The 23,399-nt window shown below is 47.8% G+C and overlaps 1 protein-coding gene across 1 annotated transcript in view; it reads left to right on the plus strand.

The window, feature by feature from the left end:
• Positions 1–23,399, plus strand: part of ADGRV1 (adhesion G protein-coupled receptor V1) — a 380,769-nt gene that overhangs the window by 229,010 nt on the left and 128,360 nt on the right. The window contains exons 34-35 of the mRNA XM_075326288.1: positions 7,976–8,185; positions 9,954–10,084. Coding sequence (XP_075182403.1) covers positions 7,976–8,185; positions 9,954–10,084 — 341 coding nt within the window. The remainder of the gene's footprint in view (positions 1–7,975; positions 8,186–9,953; positions 10,085–23,399) is intronic.

Genomic DNA, 23,399 nt, shown 5'->3' on the forward strand with positions numbered 1-23,399 from the left:
TACAGGAGGACAGTTTCAAAGTTTTTATGTCCTAGGCAGCACTCCATCATTCGCTGGAAGGTACCAGGCGCGTTGCAGAGTCCAAACGGCATACAATTGAACTCACAGAGGCCCATCGGCGTGGTGAACGCTGTCTTCTCCTTGTCAGCCTCTGCCACAGGAACTTGCCAATACCCACTAGTCAGATCTAGGGTGGAAAAGTAAGTAGCGGATTTTAATGCAGCCAATGACTCCTCTATCCTAGGTAATGGGTATGCATCCTTGTGTGTAATGCGGTTGATCCGTCTGTAGTCTACACACATCCTCATGGTCCCATCTTTTTTTCTAACTAGCACTAGTGGGGCTGCCCAGGGGCTACAACTGTCTCTTATTACCCCTGCTTCTTTCATTTCTTTGAGCATGTCTTTGGCGCATTGGTAGTGAGCTGGTGGTACTGGTCTATACCTCTCCTTTATTGGTGGATGGTTACCAGTGGGTATAGTGTGCTCTACCCCTTTGATCTGCCCAAAGTCTAATGGGTGTTTGCTGAATATTTGTTCATATTCTTTCACTACCCTGTATACTCCATGCTTTTGATGGGAGGGTGTAGAATTGGTACCTACATGTAGCTTTTGGCACCAATCCTCCAGCTTTCCCTCTGAGCCATTGTCTTCCGCCTGACTTGACGGCTTCAAGGGCTCAACGGTGGTGATGGCGTTGTTATCAACCGTATATAGCTTAGCCATGGTAGCATACTTAGGTAGGGTGACCTCATCTTCCCCACAATTTAGAAGGCGTATTGGCACTCTTCCCCTGTGTACCTCAACTATTCCTCTGGCCGTCAATACAGTGGGCCTGCTGTCTGAGTACACAGGTTCTACCAGGGCCTGATAGTCTCGCCCTCTGATGCCTATTGCGGCTCTACACCAGACCAGCATTTCAGTTTTGGGAGGAATTACAATGGGTATTGGGTCACTTACCCTTGCACTGCCAATTTCACCTCCTGACATTTCTACCTGCTGCTTCAGCATCAAGGCTTTAATTTCCTTCTGCAGGAGTCTCTGTTGCCCAGGTTTGGCAGTCTCGACGATCTGCTGCAAGACAGTAATTACCTCTGCAAAACAATTTTCAATTACATTCATTCCTAGCAGCATAGTTGGTTCACGTTCTCGTCGGTCAACATCAACAATGATAATACCCTGATTCTGCAATTCTACTCTCCCAATCTTAATGGTCATTTCTCTGAAACCAACCTGTGGTACTAATTCACCATTGCTAGCCCATATATTCAATGCAACATTAGATGGACCACTGCTAACGTCTGAATCAGCCCAGTACCTCTTATAAAGGACATGCGGAATTGATGTTATTTGGGAACCAGTGTCCAGCAAGGCGTTGAGCGGAATGCCATCCAGCACGATGGGGATGACTGGACGTCCCCCCACATACTTGTCGTGCCAGGGTGAAGGACCTTGAGAGTTCATTCCTGAGTAGCGGCCCGCCTCCCCAGGGGATCCCCATTTAAAGCACATTCACGGGCAAAGTGACCTGGCTCATTGCAACGGCGGCAAATGGGCTGTCCATCCGGCTGGTAGCGGTCGCTGGGTCGTCCTCTCGTCGCTTGGTATCTCCTAGGCCTCATCCATGGGACATCCTCCTTGCTGGTCGCCAGCTCAATCTTGGGTGCAGACTTGGATCCACGCAGCTCCTGGACGATTCTAGCCATGGAAGCAACGGTGTCTGTAAGGGCTTCAAGCTTTTGATGTAGAGCCTCATTAGTGATCGGCTCCAGGTGGTTAGCAACAGCCGCTGACATGGCCGATGTCACCGGCACTACTGGCTGCTGGGGTGCCACTGTAAGGTGTTGAACAGAGTCTATATCCTGCGGCTCCTCCACCTGCTGGAGGCGGATGGCTCTATCCTTTAGCTGGGCAAATGTTAGTCCTGGATCCTGGATCACCATCATGCTCAGTTGTCCCCGGTGGGAAGGGGATGAGAGTCCATCCAGGAATTGGTCTATCAGCAGCTTATCTGCTCCAGGGGCTAAGGCAGGTTCTGCTAATTTAAGTGCTCTGAGCGCCTCCTGTAAGTTTAAGGCAAAGTCTCTTGCGCTCTCTCTAGGTTTTTGCTTGCATGAAAAGAACCTCATTTTAGCCCGGCTGCCAGCAGTGGATTCAAAAGCTGCTTTTAGTCCAGCTATTATATGCTCTACAGTGTCCTTTGCATCGTCCGGCCAGGATGTAGCCTCCCGCTGGGCATTGCCGGTTAACTGTCCCATAAGCATACCAACACGCTGAGCTTCTGTCAGGGGGTACATGCTGTAGTAGATTTTTAGCTTTCCGATAAAGTCATTAAGTGTGTTGGGCTCACCTGAGTACTGCGGCAGCCACACTGCACCCGGGGTGTACGGCATCAGGAACGGCATGATAGGTGCCGCTGCACCGCCGGGCACAGCAGCGTCTCCCTGCTGCGACATCTTTGCGCCCCCTTAGTTAATTTCACCAGTCTTCTTGACAGCAAGCCTGGGACACTTTTCTGCGTTTTCGTTCGGGTCGCAGCACCGAGCGCACCTCCTCTGCAAGCGGTGGGCGGAGTCTTAGTTTAGGCACGCTGTTCTCCCGCGCGTAGCAGCTAATGGCGCGATTAAAGATGGCGCCTGGAAAATGTTACCAATGATGTTTTTGGATTTTTTCCAGGTATCTTTGCAAAGTTTAAAGTCCGTTCTTTGTTGCAACAATTCACAGTGCAAGTCTTTTATGCGATGCAATAAGTCTTTACAGGCACACGTCACCCGGGTTGCAGCCGGGTCCAGTCCGCATCCTGTTCGTGACGCCAAAGTTGTGTCGCCAGGGGTTAAGGGGATACCCAGAACCGGGCCAAGGGGTCGCTTCTGGAAAGGGGATCACGGTGTCGTGACCCGGTCTGTGCTCCCTGGTTCCACAATGAAAAGGGGGGTTGTGTTCGTGACGCCACCCGTGGAATGTGATCAGAGATGACCACCGCTGCTGCAGAACCTCCGGGGTGATGGAAGGCAGCTTGAGATGGGACGGCTCCCCACGGGTAGAGCCTTTTCCCCGGGGCAGTATGTTAGTCTATGGGGGGAGTGCAGGACACGAGCACAATAAACAGGCAGACTCACGGTTTTGCAGTTTCTTTGTCTTTACTGGTGATGGTATTCAGCAGAGTACTGTCCACGGAGTCTGTGAGGGGTTCAGGGCTTCTCCCACCCAGCCGGGCCGTTTTGGCTTCCTTGCCTGCACTGTGTGTCTGTGGCCCTGCTGCTGCGTGAACTATGCAGCCGGCCCTGTGCTCCTCGGTACCGACCTGACAGGCAACTCGAGTCCTTCCTAGTATGTTCCTGAACTCTGCGCTTGTTGCTTGTGTCGGTGGTACAGGTGAAAGATCTGGAATCTTCACTTCTCTGGTGGTAACTGTGCAGTATGTAACCTGCAGTCTCGGATCCAGCATCCGTTCTGTGTGCTCCACTGGGGATGAGCTCTGCAATGCTCTGTCTCCCAGGAATGTTCCTCTGTGTACTCTGTCTCCTTCCCTCAGACCCTCAGCTAGGCCTGGAATTGGTCAGTGGATCCTGAGGTGAGCTAAAGCCAGCTTCCAACCTACAGATCCTTTCTCCTCAGTGCTCTGCACTGAACTTCCAAACTGAAACTACTCCTGACCATTTCCTCCCCCCCAGCAGAATGTACAGGGAAGCAGCTTGGTCTCCCCCTTCTGGCCAGGAGGTCTTGGTGTTGTGTGTGGGAAGTTAACCCTTTGTGTGGCAACCCTGGGGTGCCACACACAACATAGTCATACTAATCATACTGAACTGTGCAAGGTGAAGGGCAACAAAAAAAAAAAAGCAAAACAATGTCTTTTTTTTTTTTTTTTTTTATCATTCCTCCTGCCACAAAATGAAATGAAAAGTGATAAAAAAGTACAATGTACCCAAAAACCAGTATTAGTGAAAACTACAGATTGTCCCTCAAAAAATCAGCAATCAAAAAAATCTGTACATGGAAAAATAAAACATATCATAGGCCTCATAAACCGACCCCCAAAAATGACTGTTTTCTTTATAGTGATTTAGAGAAAGTAATAAGGCATTTGGCATTGTGATTGTGGTCTCGACCTGCTGAAAAATATTAGCATGGGGATTATAATGAGTATTACATATTGTTTTTATTTTATAAAATCAACAATTACATTTTTTATCATTTCACCTCTCTCAGAATATGACAACACAAAAATTATTTTTTTCACAGTATATTTATTATTAAATGCAATAAAACATTAGTAAAACTAGATATTTAGTATCACTGTATTCTTGCTGACCTATACAATAAAGTTAACATTTTATTTATTTGTGAAAGCCCTTTTCTGTTCTTGTCCACCAGTGACTTATTCTAGTCATTAATGTGAATGATGTCCATTAAATAGAATTTACAATGTTCTATAAGAATTTGAGCGATGGTCTTCATTCTTGGCTCAGAATAAGACATACACCGTGTGCAGACTTATTAGGCAAGTTGTAGTTTAGCGAAAACATTTTTTATTATTGATCAACAACTATGTTCTCAATCAACCCAAAATGCTCATAAATATCAAAGCTTAATATTTTTGGAAGTTGGAGTGGGTTTTTTTAGATTTTGCTTTCTTAGGAGGATATCTATTTGTGCAGGTAACTATTACTGTGCAGACTTATTAGGCAACTTAATAAAAACCAAATATATTCCCATCTCACTTGTTTATTTTCACCAGGTAAACCAATATAATGCACAAAATTTAGAAATAAACATTTCTGACATGCAAAAACAAAACCCCAAAAAATTAGTGACCAATATAGCCACCTTTCTTTATGATGACACTCAACAGCCTACCATCCATAGATTCTGTCAGTTGCTTGATCTGTTTACGATCAACATTGCGTGCAGCAGCCACCACAGCCTCCAGACACTGTTCCGAGAGGTGTACTGTTTTCCCTCCCTGTAGATCTTACATTTTATGAGGGACCACGGGTTCTCTATGGGGTTCAGATCAGGTGAACAAGGGGGCCATGTCATTATTTTTTCATCTTTAAGACCTTTACTGGCCAGCCACGCTGTGGAGTAGTTGGATCCATGTGATGGAGCATTTTCCTGCATGAAAATCATGTTTTTTTTTAACGATACTGACTTCTTCCTGTACCACTGCTTGAAGAAGTTGTCTTCCATTGTCTTCCAGAAACTGGCAGTAGGTCTGGGAGTTGAGCTTCATTCCATCCTCAACCCGAAAAGGTCCCACAAGTTCATCTTTGATGATACCAGCCCATACCAGTACCCCACCTCCACCTTTCTGGTGTCTGAGTCGGAGTGGAGCTCTCTGCCCTTTACTGATCAGCCTCTGGCCCATCCATCTGGCCCATCAAAAGTCACTCATCAGTCCATACCATAAAACCTTTGAAAAATCAGTCTTAAGATATTTCTTGGTCCAGTCTTGACATTTGATCTTATGTTTCTTTTTCAAACGTGGTCGTTTTTCAGCCTTCCTTACCTTGGCCATGTCCCTGAGTATGGCACGCCTTGTGCTTTTTGATACTCCAGTAACGTTGCAACTCTGAAATATGGCTAAACTGGTGGCAAATGGCATCTTAGCAGCTTCACGCTTAATTTTCCTCAATTCATGGGCAGTTATTTTGCGACTTTTTTGCTCAACAAGCTTCTTGTGACCCTGTTTGCTATTTGCCATGACATACTTGATTGTTCTGTGATCACGCTTCAAAAGTTCAGCAATTTCAAGACTACTGCATCCCTCAGCAAGACATCTCACAATTTTGGACTTTTCAGAGCCCGTCAAATCTCTCTCTTCTGACCCATTTTGCCAAAGGAAAGGAAGTTGCCTAATAAGTATGCACCCCTTATATAGGGTGTTGATGTCATTACACCACACCCCTCCTCATTACAGAGATGCACATCACCTGATTTACTTAATTAGTAGTTGGCTCTCAAGCCTATACAGCTTGGAGTAGGAAAACATGTATAAAAAGTATCATGTGATCAAAATACTCATTTGCCTAATAAGTCTGTACACAGTGTATGTGGCAGGAGATGACCAGCTTTTGAAAAATACATTTCATTATACTCTGTTGCAAGACATCCATACTATATGTGTCTATTTCTAGTCACCTGTGATGGAATTTGCAACCTGTCAACAGGATTGAATTGGTTTTTTTTGTTTGTATTTTTTGGAGGCTTTAACCCAGTTCAAGAAAAGGTGTGAGAGTGAACACATTTGTACTGGTAAAGGGGTTGTCCATCCTTAGTGAAAAGCACTGCAGCTTGCTAAAATCAAAAGAGGTGTAACTCATACATTCTTAGGATTCCGCTCAGCTTGCCAGTTCTAGTGATCATCACATTGCCATAAGTATGCAATTTTGATGTCATACATGCATGTGTGGACCCATTACGCCACGGGACTGGGTTCTTCCTGGAGGGGCGTAACTAAGCAGCTACAAGGTTCTTCATTAGAGCCAATGATGGTAAGGATAGGCTTGGAGCTGCAGGTAGCCTCCAGATGGCACTCCAGGGGAGTCCTTGGTGCGGTAGCAGCTGACCCCAAAGGATCAGGTACACTGGCACAGATTCGGGAGACAGGCAGAGAGGGACCACGGACTGCAAATGATTTGGGTACTGGTACCAACAAGATGGATGGTAAGGTTCTGGTTCCGGGTCACGGACAGAACTAGTTTGGGTACAGGTGCAAGTACAGACAGGACTGTCTGGTGTATGATATGGCCACAGGACATGGACACTTGATACTGGTGTGGGATACAGGACATGGGTACTTGATACAAGGACACTCACACTAGTACAGGATCAGGACCCTTGTTGACAAGGTACCTCCCTAAGGGGGAGGGAGTCCTAAATACCTAATGCCTCCTAGCGACAGGCTGGAGGCATGACCTAATTGAGTGCACAGCTCCTTTAGTTAGGCGGGGGGTACGCACACGTGCCCTAAGCACGCTCTCGTGCTCAGACCCAGGGGGCAGAAGGCCGTGGCGGGGATAGGAGCTGCGGTGAGGATAGGATGGCTGTAAAGGTGAGAGCGGCGGCGGCCTTCCAGGGAGGAGAAGTGGGGCAGTGCAGGGATGGTGCTGCTGGTGTTACATTGCACACTTGCAGTTATGTGCCAACTAGAGTCTGAGCCGCGTTTTCAATAGAACATTGCGAAACATGGCTAAAACTTTACGTGGCAAATCGAATAGTTGCTTTCTTGTGATGACCACTGGAGCCAGCAAGTGGAGCTGAATCCTAATGATGTGTCAATTTTACACTATTGGGATTAAGCAGTCCAAGGTGCTTGCTGCAGATTTCACAGGGGTGGTTAATTTAAAATGATCTCTAAATGCAATAGTTTAATAAATATCATTTGGCACTTTTGTCCTGAGCCCGGTTTATGAAAGTTATTAAAGAGGTTGTTCACTTCTTGGAAAACTCCTTCTTAAACACTGTATTTCCCAGTGTAAAATAAAAAATAATATACCTTCCTTTGTAGTGCCTCTCTAATGTTGTTGGCAGTGGGTCTCCTGGGTCTCTCGTGACATTTTTATGCCACATTAACAATGCAGAGGATCACTGGCCACTGATTGGCTGCTGCACAAGCACTTTCTATTGATTAATCTCAGATGTCTGGAGAAAGTATGAAAACTGCAGCAGATTAGCGGCCACTGATTGGCTGCAGTGTTCACATGGCATAACAGTGGCACGGCAACCCGACGCCAACATGCCTGGATTGGCACAGAAGAGGGAGATGAGTATCTGTACTTTTTACTTTACACTGAGGAATACCATATTAAAAAAACTGTGTACACCTCCTTTTATGTACTGTAATGCTAATCAACATGGCTGAGTTTCAAAAGTTAATAACTCTGTCAGGAATATACTGTAAGTTTACACTCTTGGATTTTATGAACAAGTCTGAAATTGGTCAATTCATACAGATCATTTTGTTGTATTGGCAGGTGAAACAAGCAAAGTGGTATCCGTTCTCATACTGGACGATACAGATCCTGAGGATGATGAGAGTATTGTAGTTGGGCTGACATATACAGAAGGAGGGAGTCGCATACTTCCCAGCGCCAACACTGTTACCATAGTCATTTTAGCAAATGATAATGTTGCCGGCAGGATTGGTTTTCACACATCTTCAAGATCCGTTATTGGTCGAGAAGGTATGTTTTGTTTGCTGTTTTAGATATATAAGTAGGAGTAAGACTGTATTCACAATCGTAAGTTCCTGCCAGACTATTAAAGGATATGGACACCTATACCAACATGTTTTTTTCTTGAAACGCAGGTCTGTTGGGTAAACATATTTTTTGCAATAGGATTTTTTTAAAGGGAAGCTGTCAGTAGGTTTTTGCTATGTAAGCTGAGGACAGCCGGAAGTAGAGGTTAAAATCAAAAAGCAACTGTGCCTCTCTTATTTGTGTGTGAGCTATTGTTTACTTAAACTAATGGCCTAATTACCCTGTAATGGAGAACTTAAAATCACCCCCCTTGTGATTGACACCTCACTGTTAACCTGCAGTATCTACTGAGAGCCTGTTGTGGGCGGGGGCAGCTCCCTAGGATCAGCTACATGTTTAAAACTCAATTCCCTGATTGTGTAAGAACGGCTGCACCCAGTAAATATATGTTATACACCCCTGGATTCAGAATCTCCTTGCCTACATTATGTTGCTGTCAGATGAGGTAACAAAAACCTGCTGACAGAATCCCTTTAAATAATTGCAACTGTTTGTCTTCTATAGTCCTGAAACATGCTCATATCCTTTAAAGAGTTTGCAGCAAGATCTGTGCACTGTATTCATAAGAATACAAGAATTCCACTGTCTGAGTACTGGTATGGAGACCGTAGAGGTTCAGAGACACGAAGGCCTATACATACATTATTTAAATGGAGTGTACCGATCTTGCTAAGCAGTAGATGAAAGGTCTTCTAAAGATTCTTACACTATAACTTACAGTGTTTGGAAAGAAAGAAGGCAAAATAAGTTAGTGATATTGTCACGCTAGGTACAGGAGAGTAACAAGTGAATGGTGAATGCAAAGGGGAATCCTTGGTCTAGGGAAGGAGGAGATGGTGACCCCTGACCAAGCTTACTGCTGGTCCCTTGGAGTCTGTCACCACCCTAGATAGGTTCCTCACCTATGCACCGAGCTGGACACCTGACCCTAGGTATCCCTAGTGCTGGACCCTAAATAGGGAATGGGTGGGATGAGTTCTATGTTAACCCCACTAAACACTAAAGAAGACACAAGGAGGACACACAGGGGAAAAATGCAAGCGTTTCCACATTTATACCACAGATGAGTACAAGGCACCTGCTTGCAACCGGAGCTTGCAAGAACTGAATTATAACACCGGCACAAGTCCAGGGAAGATGAGGGTATTTAAGCATAAGGGGAATACTCATAATCAGCAGCTGGATGGAAGGAGGGCTCTGCTGGGTCCTAAAAAGGAAAAGATGAAAACCCAAAAGGAAAGCTACCTAGTACAATGAATACTAACAGCACAAACAATAGAAAGTCAGGGAGTAATTTGTGCTGCCAAACACTGTGACTTTCTATTGCCAGAAACCACATGACTGTCTGTCACCCATGACAGATATACTGCATATTACAAAACCTCATAACTTTGCAAAAGTTTATCAATAATTAGATTATACATATAGTTTAGTCTTAAAAGCTAGGTTTACATCTTTTTGGATAGGGAATTTCAGTTATATTTTGTTGACTGCTCCCTCTCTTCTTTATACTATAATCTGATCCTCATTTAATTTGAACAGGATATATAAAGGGAAAAAGACTTTGCAACCATGATGTAAACCTTTCTATTTTATTCCTGTATTAACATGTCTTCAGTCATTTTTTCTGCTTATTATCTGACAATGTTAGAGTTTTAAATGTGCTTTACCTTTATTGTGTCTAATGTAGGTGAGAAACTGCAGTTCACCGTAATACGGACTCCTCCTGGCCGAGGAAACGTGACTGTTCACTGGAAAATTGTTGGACACCATATAGAACTGAACTTTGAAAACAGCACAGGATTTCTTTTCTTCCCAGATGTAAGTGGACTTTTTTGTTTGTTTGTGTGCTATAGCAGAATATTAGTCATTTTACTGTATGTTAATGGTTTATTTCAGTACTCCATAGTGTTTTATGAAATAACATATGCATAATACATCTCAATGTAAACACATTTATTTCTCAAATTACTTATACAAACATCTGATCTCAGTCTTAGGCAGGCTTTACATGTTGCGACATCGCTATCAATTTGTAGCGATGTCAAGCGCGATAGCACTCGCCCCGTCGTACATGCGATATCTGGTGCTTGCTGCGGTAGCGAACATTATCGCTAAGGCAGCTTCACACGCACATACCTGGTCGGTGACGTCGCTGTGACCGCCGAACAATCCCTCCTTCAAGGGGAAGGTGCATTCGGCGTCACAGCGACGTCACCGCTACGTCACTAAGCGGGCGGCCAATAGAAGCGGAGGGGCGGAGATGAGCGGGACATAACATCCCGCCCACTTTCTTCCTTCCGCTTTGCCGGTGGACGCAAGTAAGGAGATGTTTGTCGTTCCTGCGGTTTCACACACAGCAATGTGTGCTGCCGCAGGAACGACAAACAACATCGTATCTGCAGCAGTAATGACATTATGGAAATGAACGACGTGACACAGATCAGCGAATTTTTTACGCTTTTGCGCTCGTTTATCATCGCACCTAGGATTTACACATTGTGATGTCGCTACCGGCGCCGGATGTGCGTCACTAACGACGTGACCCCGACGATATATCGGTAGCGATGTCGCAGCGTGTAAAGCCCTCTTAGTGCACTGATTGCTGTGTTCTCAGTTCAGTATTGAGTAGTGCTTGAAACATCGATGACAAATACCCTGACACTAGTATGGAATGCACTAAAAAGACACTAGTGTTTTTTTCCCCTAAACTTTATATTTTCAGCCTAGATCTATTTTCATAGATTTACAATGTCTTGAAAAAGTATTCATACCCTAATAACTTTCCCACTTTTTTTTTTTCATGTTACATCCACAAACTTAAATCTATTTTATTGGGATTTTGTGTGACGTACAGTACCAACACAAAGTAGAAAGTATTTGTGAAGTATAAAGGAAATAATTGAAGAAAAGGAATCAGCTTTCAAGAAAAATTCAAATAAAATACACGTCCTTATAGAATTCTTTAAAACTGTACAAAATAGTAGATCTCACATGAAAAAAGATAGGAGTCACAACCGGCACTGAACTCCGGACGCGTTTCGATCAGAAACTGATCTTAGACTTAGCGAGTATGTGAATAGGTCACCACACCAACTTAAATTAAACACATTCATTATAGAAAATGAGTGGCATGTGTGAGAAAGAACACAAAACATAAGCAAATAAAACTTTTCATAAAATACTGTCTAAATGGACAGAAATGATAGAAATACCAATCATCTAAGCCCGCTACATATCAAAAATCATTTTTTAATAGTGAAGCATAACTTCACTTTTTAGATTCAAACCATGAGATATTTGTGTATTTAAATAAAAAATCCAAAGAGTTTCCCCATCTCGCAACTCCTGTACACAATCACCTCCCGAAAATGTGTATACATTCTTTCTATAGCAGAAACTTCAAAGTTATCAACACTTTTGATTGTGAACACTAACAAGATGTTTTACCACATTAAAAATATTTCTATTTGAACTCTCCGCTATATCATATAGATATTCTCTGATTTTATATTTTAATTTTCTCATAATTAAACCTACATATTTGGCATCACAGATATCACAAAAAACAACATAAACCGTAAAGTCTGTGTTGTAGTCAAGGAAACTCTGGATTTTATGTGATTTACTATAATCAAAATGATCAGAATCATATATTTTTTTAATGCAAAAGAGCACGATTTGTAGGGGAAAGAAACCACACTCGAAGTATCCAGCCAGCTAAATGGACAAAAATGATAGAAATACCAATGGTGTCTACCTGCTACACCTAAACAATCGTTTTTAATAATGAAACATAACTTTACTTTTTAGATTCAAACCATGTGATATTTGTCATAGAATCATAGAATGGTAGAGTTGAAAGGGACCTCAAGGGCCATCGGGTCCAACCACCTGCGAGTGCAGGCTTTCCTAAATCATCCCAGATATATGTTTATCCAGTTTCCGCGCTTGAAGATTTCCATTGATTGAGAACTGACCACCTCCCGTGGTCGCCTGTTCCACTCTCTTACCGCCTTCACTGTCAAAGTTTTTCCTAATGTCTAATCTGAATCTCCTTCCTTGCTTCTTGTACTTCCTTGTGCTAATGAGAGAATAGGGTGGTCCCCTCTGCACTGTGACTACCTTTCAGATATTTGTAGACCTCTATTAAGTCTCCTCTCAGCCTTCTCTTTTTCAAACTAAATATTCCCTAGGTCTTTTAGCCGTTCTTCATAGGACATAGTTTGCAGACCTTCTACTATCTTGGTTGCTCTTCTCTGGACTTGTTCCAATATATCGATGTCTTTCTTGAATTGGAGCGCCCAGAACTGTACACAGTATTTCAGGTGGGGTCTGACCAGGGCAGAGTAGAAGGGAATAATTATCTCTCTTGATCTAGATTCAATGCTTGTCTGGACACATCCCAGAATTTTATTGGCCTTTTTAGCTGCAGCTCCGCACTGTTGGCTCATGTTGAATCTGGGATCAACTATTATACCCAAGTCCTTTTCCCCGGTGCTATCATCTAGTTCTATTTCCCCCATACCAGGGCCGTATTTGCCACTAGGCACCCGTGGTCCCGTGGCGGCACGTTGCGGGGGGCGGCACTTTCTGGCGGCAAAAAAAAAAATTGTTTTTTTTTTACATCCCCGCCCCCCGTCCCTCCCTCCGTTACACTCGGCTGTGTTCCGGGAAGGGGGGGGGGGGTGTTGGGAGGGAGGAGAGGCGCACTTCTGCTGTCTATTTAAATACATGGCGGGTGCCAGGCATAGTAAGCTGACTAACCCCGGAAGTTCCATGGCCTGCACTTCAGGGGTCAGAGGCGCACGGGCGCGACAATCAGCTCACTGCCCCGTGCTGCAGCGTCCAATGCTGCAGATGACACACGCCGCGGAGGAGGACGCGTCTGCAGCTGGAGCAAGCCAGAAGAGGAGCCAGCCAGAGCAGGGCGGCGGGCACCGGAGCAGGTAAGGCAGAGCCTAGAATGTATGGGCACCTTACAGGTTAGTTGATGATCGTTGCGAATTGCGATGCCTCTTTTTGTCCACTGTAATCATGCAAGGGGAGGCTGGGGGGAGAGAGGCTGAGGCTGGGGGAGGCTGGGAAGAGAGGAAAGAGAGGGAGGCTGGGAAGAGAGAGAGGCTGGGGGGAGGCTGGGAAGAGAGAGAGGCTGGGGGGAGGCTGGGAAGAGAGAGAGGCTGGGGGGAGGCTGGGAAGAGAGAGAGAGGCTGAGGCTGGGAAGAGAGAGAGGCTGGGAAGAGAGAGGCTGAGGGGAGGCTGGGAAGAGAGAGAGAGGCTGAGGCTGGGAAGAGAGAGAGACTGAGGCTGGGGGGAGGCTGGGAAGAGAGAGAGGCTGAGGCTGGGGGGAGGCTGGGAAGAGAGAGAGGCTGGGAAGAGAGAGAGGCTGGGAAGAGAAAGAGGCTGAGGCTGGGGGGAGTCTGGGAAGAGAGAGAGAGGCTGAGGCTGGGAAGAGAGAGAGGCTGAGGCTGGGAAGAGAGGCTGAGGCTGGGGGGAGAGAGGCTGAGGCTGGGGGGGAGGCTGGGGGGAGAGAGAGGCTAAGGCTGGGGGGAGGCTGGGGGGAGAGAGAGGCTAGGGGGAGAGAGAGGCTGAAGCTGGGGGGGAGGCTGGGAGAAGAGAGGCTGATTCTGGGGGAGGCTGGGAGGGTGAGGCTGATGCTGAGGGAGGCTGGGAGGGGGAGGGTGAGGCTTGGAGGAGGGAAGCTGATGCTGAGGGAGACTTGGAGGAGGGAGGCTGGGGGAGGCTGGGAGGAGGGAGGCTGGGGGAGGCTGATGCTGGGGGAGGCTGGGAGGAGAGAGGCTGATGCTGGGGGAGACTGGGAGGGGGAAGGTGAGGCATGGAGGAGGGAAGCTGATGCTGAAGGAGGCTGGGAGGAGGGAGGCTGATGCTGGGGGAAGCTGGGAGGGTGAGGCTTGGAGGAGGGAAGCTGATGCTGAGGGACGCTTGGAGGAGGGAGGCTGATGCTGAGGGAGGAGGGAGGCTGATGCTGAGGGAGGAGGGAGACTGATGCTAAGGGAGGAGGGAGGCTGATGCTGGGGGAGGCTGGGAGGAGGGAGGCTGATGCTGTGGGAGGCTGGGAGGAGAGAGGCTGATGCTGGGGGAGGCAGGAGGCTGATGCTGGGGGAGGCTGGGAGGAGAGAGGCTGATGCTGGGGGAGGCTGGGAGGGGGAAGGTGAGGCTTGGAGGAGAGAGGCTGATGCTGAGGGAGGCTGGGAGGAGGGAGGCTGATGCTGGGGGAAGCTGGGAGGGTGAGGCTTGGAGGAGGGAAGCTGATGCTGAGGGAGGCTTGGAGGAGGGAGGCTGATGCTGAGGGAGGAGGGAGGCTGATGCTGAGGGAGGAGGGAGGCTGATGCTGGGGGAGGCTGGGAGGAGGAAGGCTGATGCTGGGGGAGGCTGGAAGGAGGGAGGCTGATGCTTGGGGAGGCTGGGAGGAGGGAGGCTGATGCTGGGGGAGGCTGGGATGAGGGAGGCTGATGCTGGGGGAGGTTGGGAGGAGGGAGGCTGATGCTTGGGGAGGTTGGGAGGAGGGAGGCTGAGGCTGGGGGAGGCTGGGAGGAGGGAGGCTGAGGCTGGGGGAGGCTGGGAGGAGGGAGGCTGAGGCTGGGGGAGGCTGGGAGGAGGGAGGCTGAGGCTGGGGGAGGCTGGGAGGAGAGAGGCTGATGTTGGGGGAGTCTGGGAGGGGGAAGGTGAGGCTTGGAGGAGGGAGGCTGATGCTGAGGGAGGCTGGGAGGAGGAAGGCTGATGCTGGGGGAGGCTGGGAGGGGGAGGGGGAGGCTTGGAGGAGGGAGGCTGATGCTGAGGGAGGCTGATGCTGAGGGAGGCTGATGTGGGGGGAGGCTGGGAGAAGGGAGGCTGATGCTGGGGGAGGCTGGGAGGAAGGAGGCTGATGCTGGCGGAGGCTGGGAGGAGGGAGGCTGATGGGGGAAGCTGGGAGGAGGGAGGCTGATGCTGTGGGAGGCTGGGAGGAGAGAGGCTGATGCTGGGGGAGGCTGGGAGGAGAGAGGCTGATGCTGGGGGAGGCGGGAGGCTGATGCTGGGGGAGGCTGGGAGGAGAGAGGCTGATGCTGGGGGAGGCGGGAGGCTGATGCTGGGGGAGGCGGGAGGCTGATGCTGGGGGAGGCTGGGAGGCGGGAGGCTGATTCTTGGGGAGGCTGGGAGGCTGATGCTGGGGGAGGCTGGGAGGAGGGTGGCTGATGCTGGGGTAGGCTGGGAGGAGGGTGGCTGATGCTGGGGGAGGCTGGGAAGAGGGTGGCTGATGCTGGGGGAGGCGGGGAAGAGGGTGGCTGATGCTGGGGGAGGCTGGGAAGAGGGTGGCTGATGCTGGGGGAGGCTGGGAAGAGGGAGGCTGATGCTGGGGGAGGCTGGGAAGAGGGTGGCTGATGCTGGGGGAGGCTGGGAAGAGGGAGGCTGATGCTGGGGGAGGCTGGGAGGAGGGAGGCTGATACCTGGGGAAGCTGGGAGCAGGGAGGCTGATGCTGGGAGGAGAGAGGCTGATGCTGGGGGAGGCTGGGAGAAGGGAGGCTGATGCTGGGGGAAGCTGGGAGCAGGGAGGCTGATGCTGGGGGAGGCTGGGAGGAGAGAGGCTGATGCTGGAGGAGGCTCATGCTGGGGGAGGCAGGGAGGAGAGAGGCTGATGCTGGAGGAGGCTCATGCTGGGGGAGGCTGGGAGGAGAGAGGCTGATGCTGGGGTAAGCTGGGAGCAGGGAGGCTGATGCTGAGGGAGGCTGGGGGGAGAGAGGCTGATGCTGGGGGGAGAGAGGCTGATGCTGGGGGAGAGGCTGCTGCTGGGGGAATGGGAGAGAGGGGCCAATGCTAGAGACAGAGGACAAGGGTTGAGGGATAGAGCAATGACAATATCGATGGGGGGTGAGTGTAAGGACTCAGAATAAGAGGGGGGCAGCATTGGGAGCTCATTATGGAGAAGGGGCAGCATGTGTGGGCTCAGTATGGAGTGGAACAATGTAGGGGGAGTCAATATCAAGAGTGGAGTAGTGTGTGTGTGTGTGTGTGTGTGGGTCTCAGCATAAGCGCTAGTGTGGTGGTCTTAGTATGATGAGTAGGGCAGCATGGAGGTGTCATTATGGAAAAGAGGAAGGCAGCATTAGGAGCTCATGGAGAGGGGCAGCATGCATGGGACACTGAGGAGGGGGCAGCATGCATGGGACATTGTGAGGAGGGGGCAGCATGCATGGGACACTGTCAGGAGGGGGCAGCATGCATGGGACACTGTGAGGAGGGGGCAGCATGCATGGGACACTGTGAGGAGGGGGCAGCATGCATGGGCCACTGTGAGGAGGGGACAGCATGCATGGGCCACTGTGAGGAGGGGGCAGCATGCATGGGCCACTGTGAGGAGGGGGCAGCATGCATGGGCCACTGTGAGGAGGGGGCAGCATGCATGGGACACTGTGAGGAGGGGGCAGCATGCATGGGACACTGTGAGGAGGGGGCAGCATGCATGGGACACTGTGAGGAGGGGGCAGCATGCATGGGACACTGTGAGGAGGGGGCAGCATGCATGGGACACTGTGAGGAGAGGGCAGCATGCATGGGCCACTGTGAGGAGGGGGCAGCATGCATGGGACACTGTGAGGAGGGGGCTGCATGCATGGGACACTGTGAGGAGGGAACAGCATGCATGGGACACTGTGAGGAGGGGGCAGCATGCATGGGACACTGTGAGGAGGGGGCAGCATGCATGGGCCACTGTGAGGAGGGGGCAGCATGCATGGGCCACTGTGAGGAGGGGGCAGCATGCATGGGCCACTGTGAGGAGGGGGCAGCATGCATGGGACACTGTGAGGAGGGGGCAGCATGCATGGGACACTGTGAGGAGGGAACAGCATGCATGGGACACTGTGAGGAGGGGGCAGCATGCATGGGCCACTGTGAGGAGGGGGCAGCATGCATGGGCCACTGTGAGGAGGGGGCAGCATGCATGGGACACTGTGAGGAGGGGGCAGCATGCATGGGACACTGTGAGGAGGGGGCAGCATGCATGGGACACTGTGAGGAGGGGGCAGCATGCATGGGACACTGTGAGGAGGGGGCAGCATGCATGGGACACTGTGAGGAGGGCGCAGCATGCATGGGACACTGTGAGGAGGGGGCAGCATGCATGGGACACTGTGAGGAGGGGGCAGCATGCATGGGACACTGTGAGGAGGGGGAAGCATGCATGGGACACTGTGAGGAGGGGGCAGCATGCATGGGACATTTTGAGGAGGGGGCAGCATGCATGGGACACTGTGAGGAGGGGGCAGCATGCATGGGACACTGTGAGGAGGGGGCAGCATGCATGGGACACTGTGAGGAGGGGGCAGCATGCATGGGACACTGTGAGGAGGGGGCAGCATGCATGGGACACTGTGAGGAGGGGGCAGCATGCATGGGACACTGTGAGGAGGGCGCAGCATGCATGGGACACTGTGAGGAGGGGGCAGCATGCATGGGACACTGTGAGGAGGGGGCAGCATGCATGGGACACTGTGAGGAGGGGGAAGCATGCATGGGACACTGTGAGGAGGGGGCAGCATGCATGGGACATTTTGAGGAGGGGCAGCATGCATGGGACACTGTGAGGAGGGGGCAGCATGCATGGGACATTGTGAGGAGGGAACAGCATGCATGGGACACTGTGAGGAGGGGGCAGCATGCATGGGACACTGTGAGGAGGGGGCAGCATGCATGGGACACTGTGAGGAGGGGGCAGCATGCATGGGACACTGTGAGGAGGGGGCAGCATGCATGGGACACTGTGAGGAGGGGGCAGCATGATGTGAGGACAATGTGCAGATCATTTTTCATAATCGAGGAAGGTGTGGTGGATATAATTTATAAGGGAGGGCAGTGTGTAGTTTATTCGGGGCAGTGTGACAGTCACAGTATATAAGTGGGGACGGTGTGGTGGAAATATTTTATACCCATGCTATGTTTTGATGTGCCTGTGGTGATCCCCATTGGGGGGGGGGGGGTTAGTGCCCTTCATTTCTCATTGATACTCTTTAAAGTGTTTTACAGAGTAGATCTGCCTTAAACAGATGTCGTGTGCGAAAACTCAGTTTTACGTTGTCAATAAGGGGCGCGACCGCTTAAAGTGCCTAGGGCAGCATGAAGGCAAAATACAGCCCTGCCCCATACTATATATGACCGTTACATTTCTTTTCCCAGAGGTAGGACTTTGCATTTGTCCCTGTTAAACACCATATTGTTCTCCTCGGCCCATTGTTCCAGTGTGTTTAGATCCTTTTGAATACGCTCTCTTTCCTCTCTAGTGATGGCTACTCCTCCTATCTTAGTATCATCTGCAAATTTTATGAGTTTCCCAATAATTCTGTTATCCGTTATTGTGTGTTTAATGAAAAAAATCCAAAAAGCTTCTCTATCTCACACTACCTGTTCACGATCACCTCCACGAACATGCTTGTGCATTGTTTCTATAGCAAAAACTTCAAGGCTATTAGTATTTTGATTGTAAACACTGACAAAGTGTTTTGCCGCATTAGAAATATTTCTCTCTCTGTTAGGCCTAAGACACACATCCATGCCTCCGGTACGTGTTTGGCAGTTTTTTCACGTACCGGCAGCACGGAGACACGTGGACCTATGTTTTCATTATTGTTTGGACACACAGAAGTATTTTGGAACGGAATGTGTGTCTGTTCCGTACTTACGTGCATCCGTGATTTTCTCACGCTGACATGTCCACGTATTCTCCGGCAGCACGGGTGTCACACGGCCCGCACCCGTACCACACAGATGTAGTGTAGATGCGGTTTCATGTGACACGCGCCGGAGAACACGTGTCATTAATTTAAAAATAAAAAAAACACATACTCACCTCCACCAGCCCCGCAGATTCTTCTGCCGCAAAATGTTCCTGGTGGCCGCCGCTCATTATGTGCATGTATGGGAGGTGGGCGTGCTGTAACGGGCGCTAATCTCCGCCCCTCCTCTCGGCCGGAAGCAGCGTCAGCGGGGAGTGGGTGGGGCTGGAGCCAAAGATCAGAACCCTGGACAGCAGCGCGGACCACGTGGGTATGCAAATTACCGGTTCTCCGTGTGCTATCGTGCATAGCACATGGAGAACACATGTGGACCGCACGAACCCGAGACACGTACTTGCAACACGCAAGGAAAATACATGTCTCGTGGCACATGCGTGTTTTTAACGGATGTGTGTTGGAGGCCTTATGTCATATAGGTGGTCTCTGATTCTACATTTTAGTTTTCTTTTAGTTGAACCTACCGTACATATTTGACATCACAGACGTTACAAAAAACAATGTAGACCACAAAGTCAGTGTTGCAGTTTAGGAATCTCTGGATTTTATACTATTTACTATGATCAAAGTTCTCAAAATCATGTTTTTTTTTACTGAAAAAGAGCATGTTTACAGGGGAAAGAACCACACCTGAAATATCCTTTTGTACTCAACCAAGTTTTTCTAGAACAGACCGGATTGTGTGTTTTAATAAGACTAGGTGACAGAAATTGTCCTAATGTCGGTGCTTTTCTGGAAACAACTCTAATACCATAATTTAAAATAAAATTGATGATAGGATCTTCCTTAAGAAAATGGAGATTTTTATGGACAATATCAGAAAAGGCTTTGAAAGAGCTACTATAAGTGAGCACTAATGTTGGAATATCACACTTGGATGATTTTTTTCAAAAAATGTGACCCATTAATTAACCCCTTCACGACCATCTGATTTTGCGCTTTCCGTTTTTTTCGCCATTCTTCTTCCGAGAGATGTAACTTTTTTATTTTATAGTCAATATGGTCATGTGAGGGCATGTTTTTTGCGGAACGAGCTGTACTTTTAAATGAAACCAAGAGTTTTACCATATAGTGTACTGGAAAAAAAGCAAGAAAATTCCAAATGCGGGAAAAATGGTGCAAAAAAAGTGCGATTGGCCTATTGCTTTTGATATATTTACTATATGGTAAAACTGATGTGTCTGTGTGATGCCTAAGGTCGGTGTGAGTTAGAATACACCAAACATGAATAAGTTTACTTTTATCTAAGGGGTTAACAAAATATCAGAAGTTTGTTAAAAAAGTGGCGTACATTTTGCACCATTTTCCGCGACCCGTAGCATTCTCATTTTTCAGAACAAGAACTCTGCCCTCAAGTAGATGCATTTTATACTACAGTCACAGTACTGGGACGGGCTATCTACTATTATAAAATAAATGTCAAAGTAATGGAAGTTCCCATATTCACATGTAAAGCGCCATGGAATTGATGGCGCTATAATAATAAATAATAATAATATTTAAGACTACCACCAAACCCAAGAGAATAAGTGGCCACTGTTGTCTAATTTACTCTTTATTTGCTGCTATAGAAGGCACAGAAGAAGCTGAACCACTTGTACATACATGGCCACCTAGCCATCACACATAATTACTACCCTTATATTTTGGTTTGATTTATTGCAGCAGTGATAAGTCCTAAACTTGATTCAATGTATACAAATAACTAAGTGTTATATAATATAAAGAAATGAGAAGACAGATAATTCATTTTTGAACACTTTATTAAATATAGCCTCCACCTATTCCTAAAGCAATTGATCCAGAAGAAGGGAAAAAACCTGGTCATGTTCAGCCAATTTGTGCCACTGGGAAAAAATTCCTTCTTGACCCTGAGAAAAGGCGATCAGTTCAAGAACCCTGGACCAAGGCCATACTACAACTAACTGAACTATAGGATGGTTATATCATATCAGAACCCTTATGTGGCATTCATAAACTCTCCAGCAGTTAACTAGAATTAGGCCGGTGGCGGTATAGGACGTGAAGACCAGAAATAGCATTCGCTATTGCCCCAGACTAGGACAGATTTTGTATGCCATGCAACCACAAGGACCACTCCTGTAGATGATGTCCTCCACCCAACTCTCAAAAAGCTGAAAGGGTCTTCAGGGTAGTCGAGCTGGGCTATCAGACGGTTGCCTCTGTAGCTGTAGTGTCATTTTTTTCTATGGTTCCAATGTGTAAATTAAACAAAATAAGTGCCCGTTTATTATGATGTCCAACATGGGACCAGGATGTGGACATAATAACAAAATAGGGAACATGATAGGAGACATTTCTACAATACATACATTCATTCTTATCTATTTAATAGGATGACAACAGCTCTTCAGACCTGCATCCCACCACAAGTAACGCTCCTGTGTAAGCCCTGAAGAATGAAATCATCCGCAGTGACGAAGTGAGGGACTTCGTGCCAACCTGTGGTCTCAGGGCATTGACTCTTCTTAGAGTCCTGCTCAAACTGTTGGGGTGCAGCTGTGGGACCCTAGTTTCAGAGATGATGTCCTCCACCCAAATCTCAAAAAGCTGAAAGGGTCTTCAGTAGAGATGGGTAGTCGAGCTGGGCTATCAGACTGTCGTCTCTGTAGCTGTAGTGTCATTTTTCCTATGGTTTCAATGTGTAAATTATACAAAATAAGTCCCCATTTGTTATGATGTCCAAGATGGGACCAGGATGTGGACATAATAACAAAATAGGGAGCATGATAGGAGATATTTCTACAATACATACATTCATTCTTATCTATCTAATAGGATGACAACAGCTCTCCAGACCTACATCCCACCAAATGTTAAGGGCACATAGAGACCATTAACTTCTATGTAAACCAATCCAAGGTCCAGGTTCTATTGGTGCAATGCCCAGATGCCAAAAAAACAGAGAAATGTCTGTAACAGAATGCTATAAAATGCTTCAGAATGGCCCGTATCTTATCGCCCGCAACACAGAGCAGCACCGCACAGAGCAGCCCCGCATAGAGCAGCGCCGCTTTCACAGCCTTGCCACAGAGCAGCCCTGCACAGAGCAGTACTGCACAGAGCAGCGTAGCACCCACAGCCCCGGCACACTGCAGTGCCACACAGAGCTGCGCCGTACCCACAGCCCCAGCGGAAAGCTGTGCCGCCCGCCACAGAGAGCAGCGCTGCACAGAGCAGCACCCGCAGCACATCACATAGCATTGCCCCTGTCTACTTTGACTCCTCTTCACCACCCCATGGAATGCTACATTCTGGTTTTAAGACACACCCCTCATTTTCCTCCCAAATTTTATATACTCCTGTGCCAATGCTGCCCGAGCTCCTGGCAATCTTTACTATGCTGCGTGCATGAACTGAAGGGTAGACATGTGGCTCTTGAAATCAGACGGTGACTATAGTCATGTAGCATACCTCCTAACCTTTGAAGAATAGAAAGAGGGAGAAAGTACGTAGCAAAGCCCAGCACACCGTGGCACATTGTTATCACGCCCCCTAGCCACGCCCCCAAACCACACCCATTTGGCAGTGTTGGATGTCCAGCACATGCCCCGTACGACATTCTGTGAACACATGCCCCGTACGACATTCATAGTCGTAACAGCCTGAAATTTCTCATCTTTATATAGGCGTCACTATATGACTTGGGGATTTTTTGTGTCTGTGAAACCACGTTCACACATTGCAGAAATTCGGTGTTTTTTGTTTTTTTTTGCAGGATCTGCACCCAATTATACAATAACAATCTTCACTAATTATTGCATTTTTGCAGCATTTTTTATGCCTTTTTCCCATTATTTCTTCCATTTTTGTTTTTAAGTATTTTTATAGTAAAGAAAAGTTTGGATTCTGCACTTAGAAAAGTTTTTACTGCATTTTTAAATATCCATATAGAAACCTCTAGAGAAAAAAAACAACGCAGAGTTCAGCAGCGTCTTTTCATGAACTTACATCCACTTTTTTTTTCTCTAGAGATGTCTTTGTGGAGCTTGAAAAAAATGCAAGTGAAAAAATGCTGTTTCATTTTTAAACAGAATAAAAGCTTTTCTGTAGTATTAAAAAAGCATTAAAAACCCAGATTCACGTCTGCACCAAATATGTATCAAATATCTGGGAAACGCATAAAGAACACAGCAAACACGCAAATCAGAAAAGATTCTGTTGTGGGGAAGAAAAAACGCAACACCTACACTATGTGTGAACACGGCCTCAGTAATACATTTTTATTACATTTTTTATGGGTTTTGATAGGGAAAAATAATCAATTGCGCCATTTTTTTCCGCCATTTAATGATTCCCATAAATAATCTGATCACTATGTTGTTCGAGTC

This window comes from Anomaloglossus baeobatrachus, chromosome 1 (assembly GCF_048569485.1).
Source record: "Anomaloglossus baeobatrachus isolate aAnoBae1 chromosome 1, aAnoBae1.hap1, whole genome shotgun sequence".
NCBI classification, from domain to species: Eukaryota; Metazoa; Chordata; class Amphibia; order Anura; family Aromobatidae; genus Anomaloglossus; species Anomaloglossus baeobatrachus.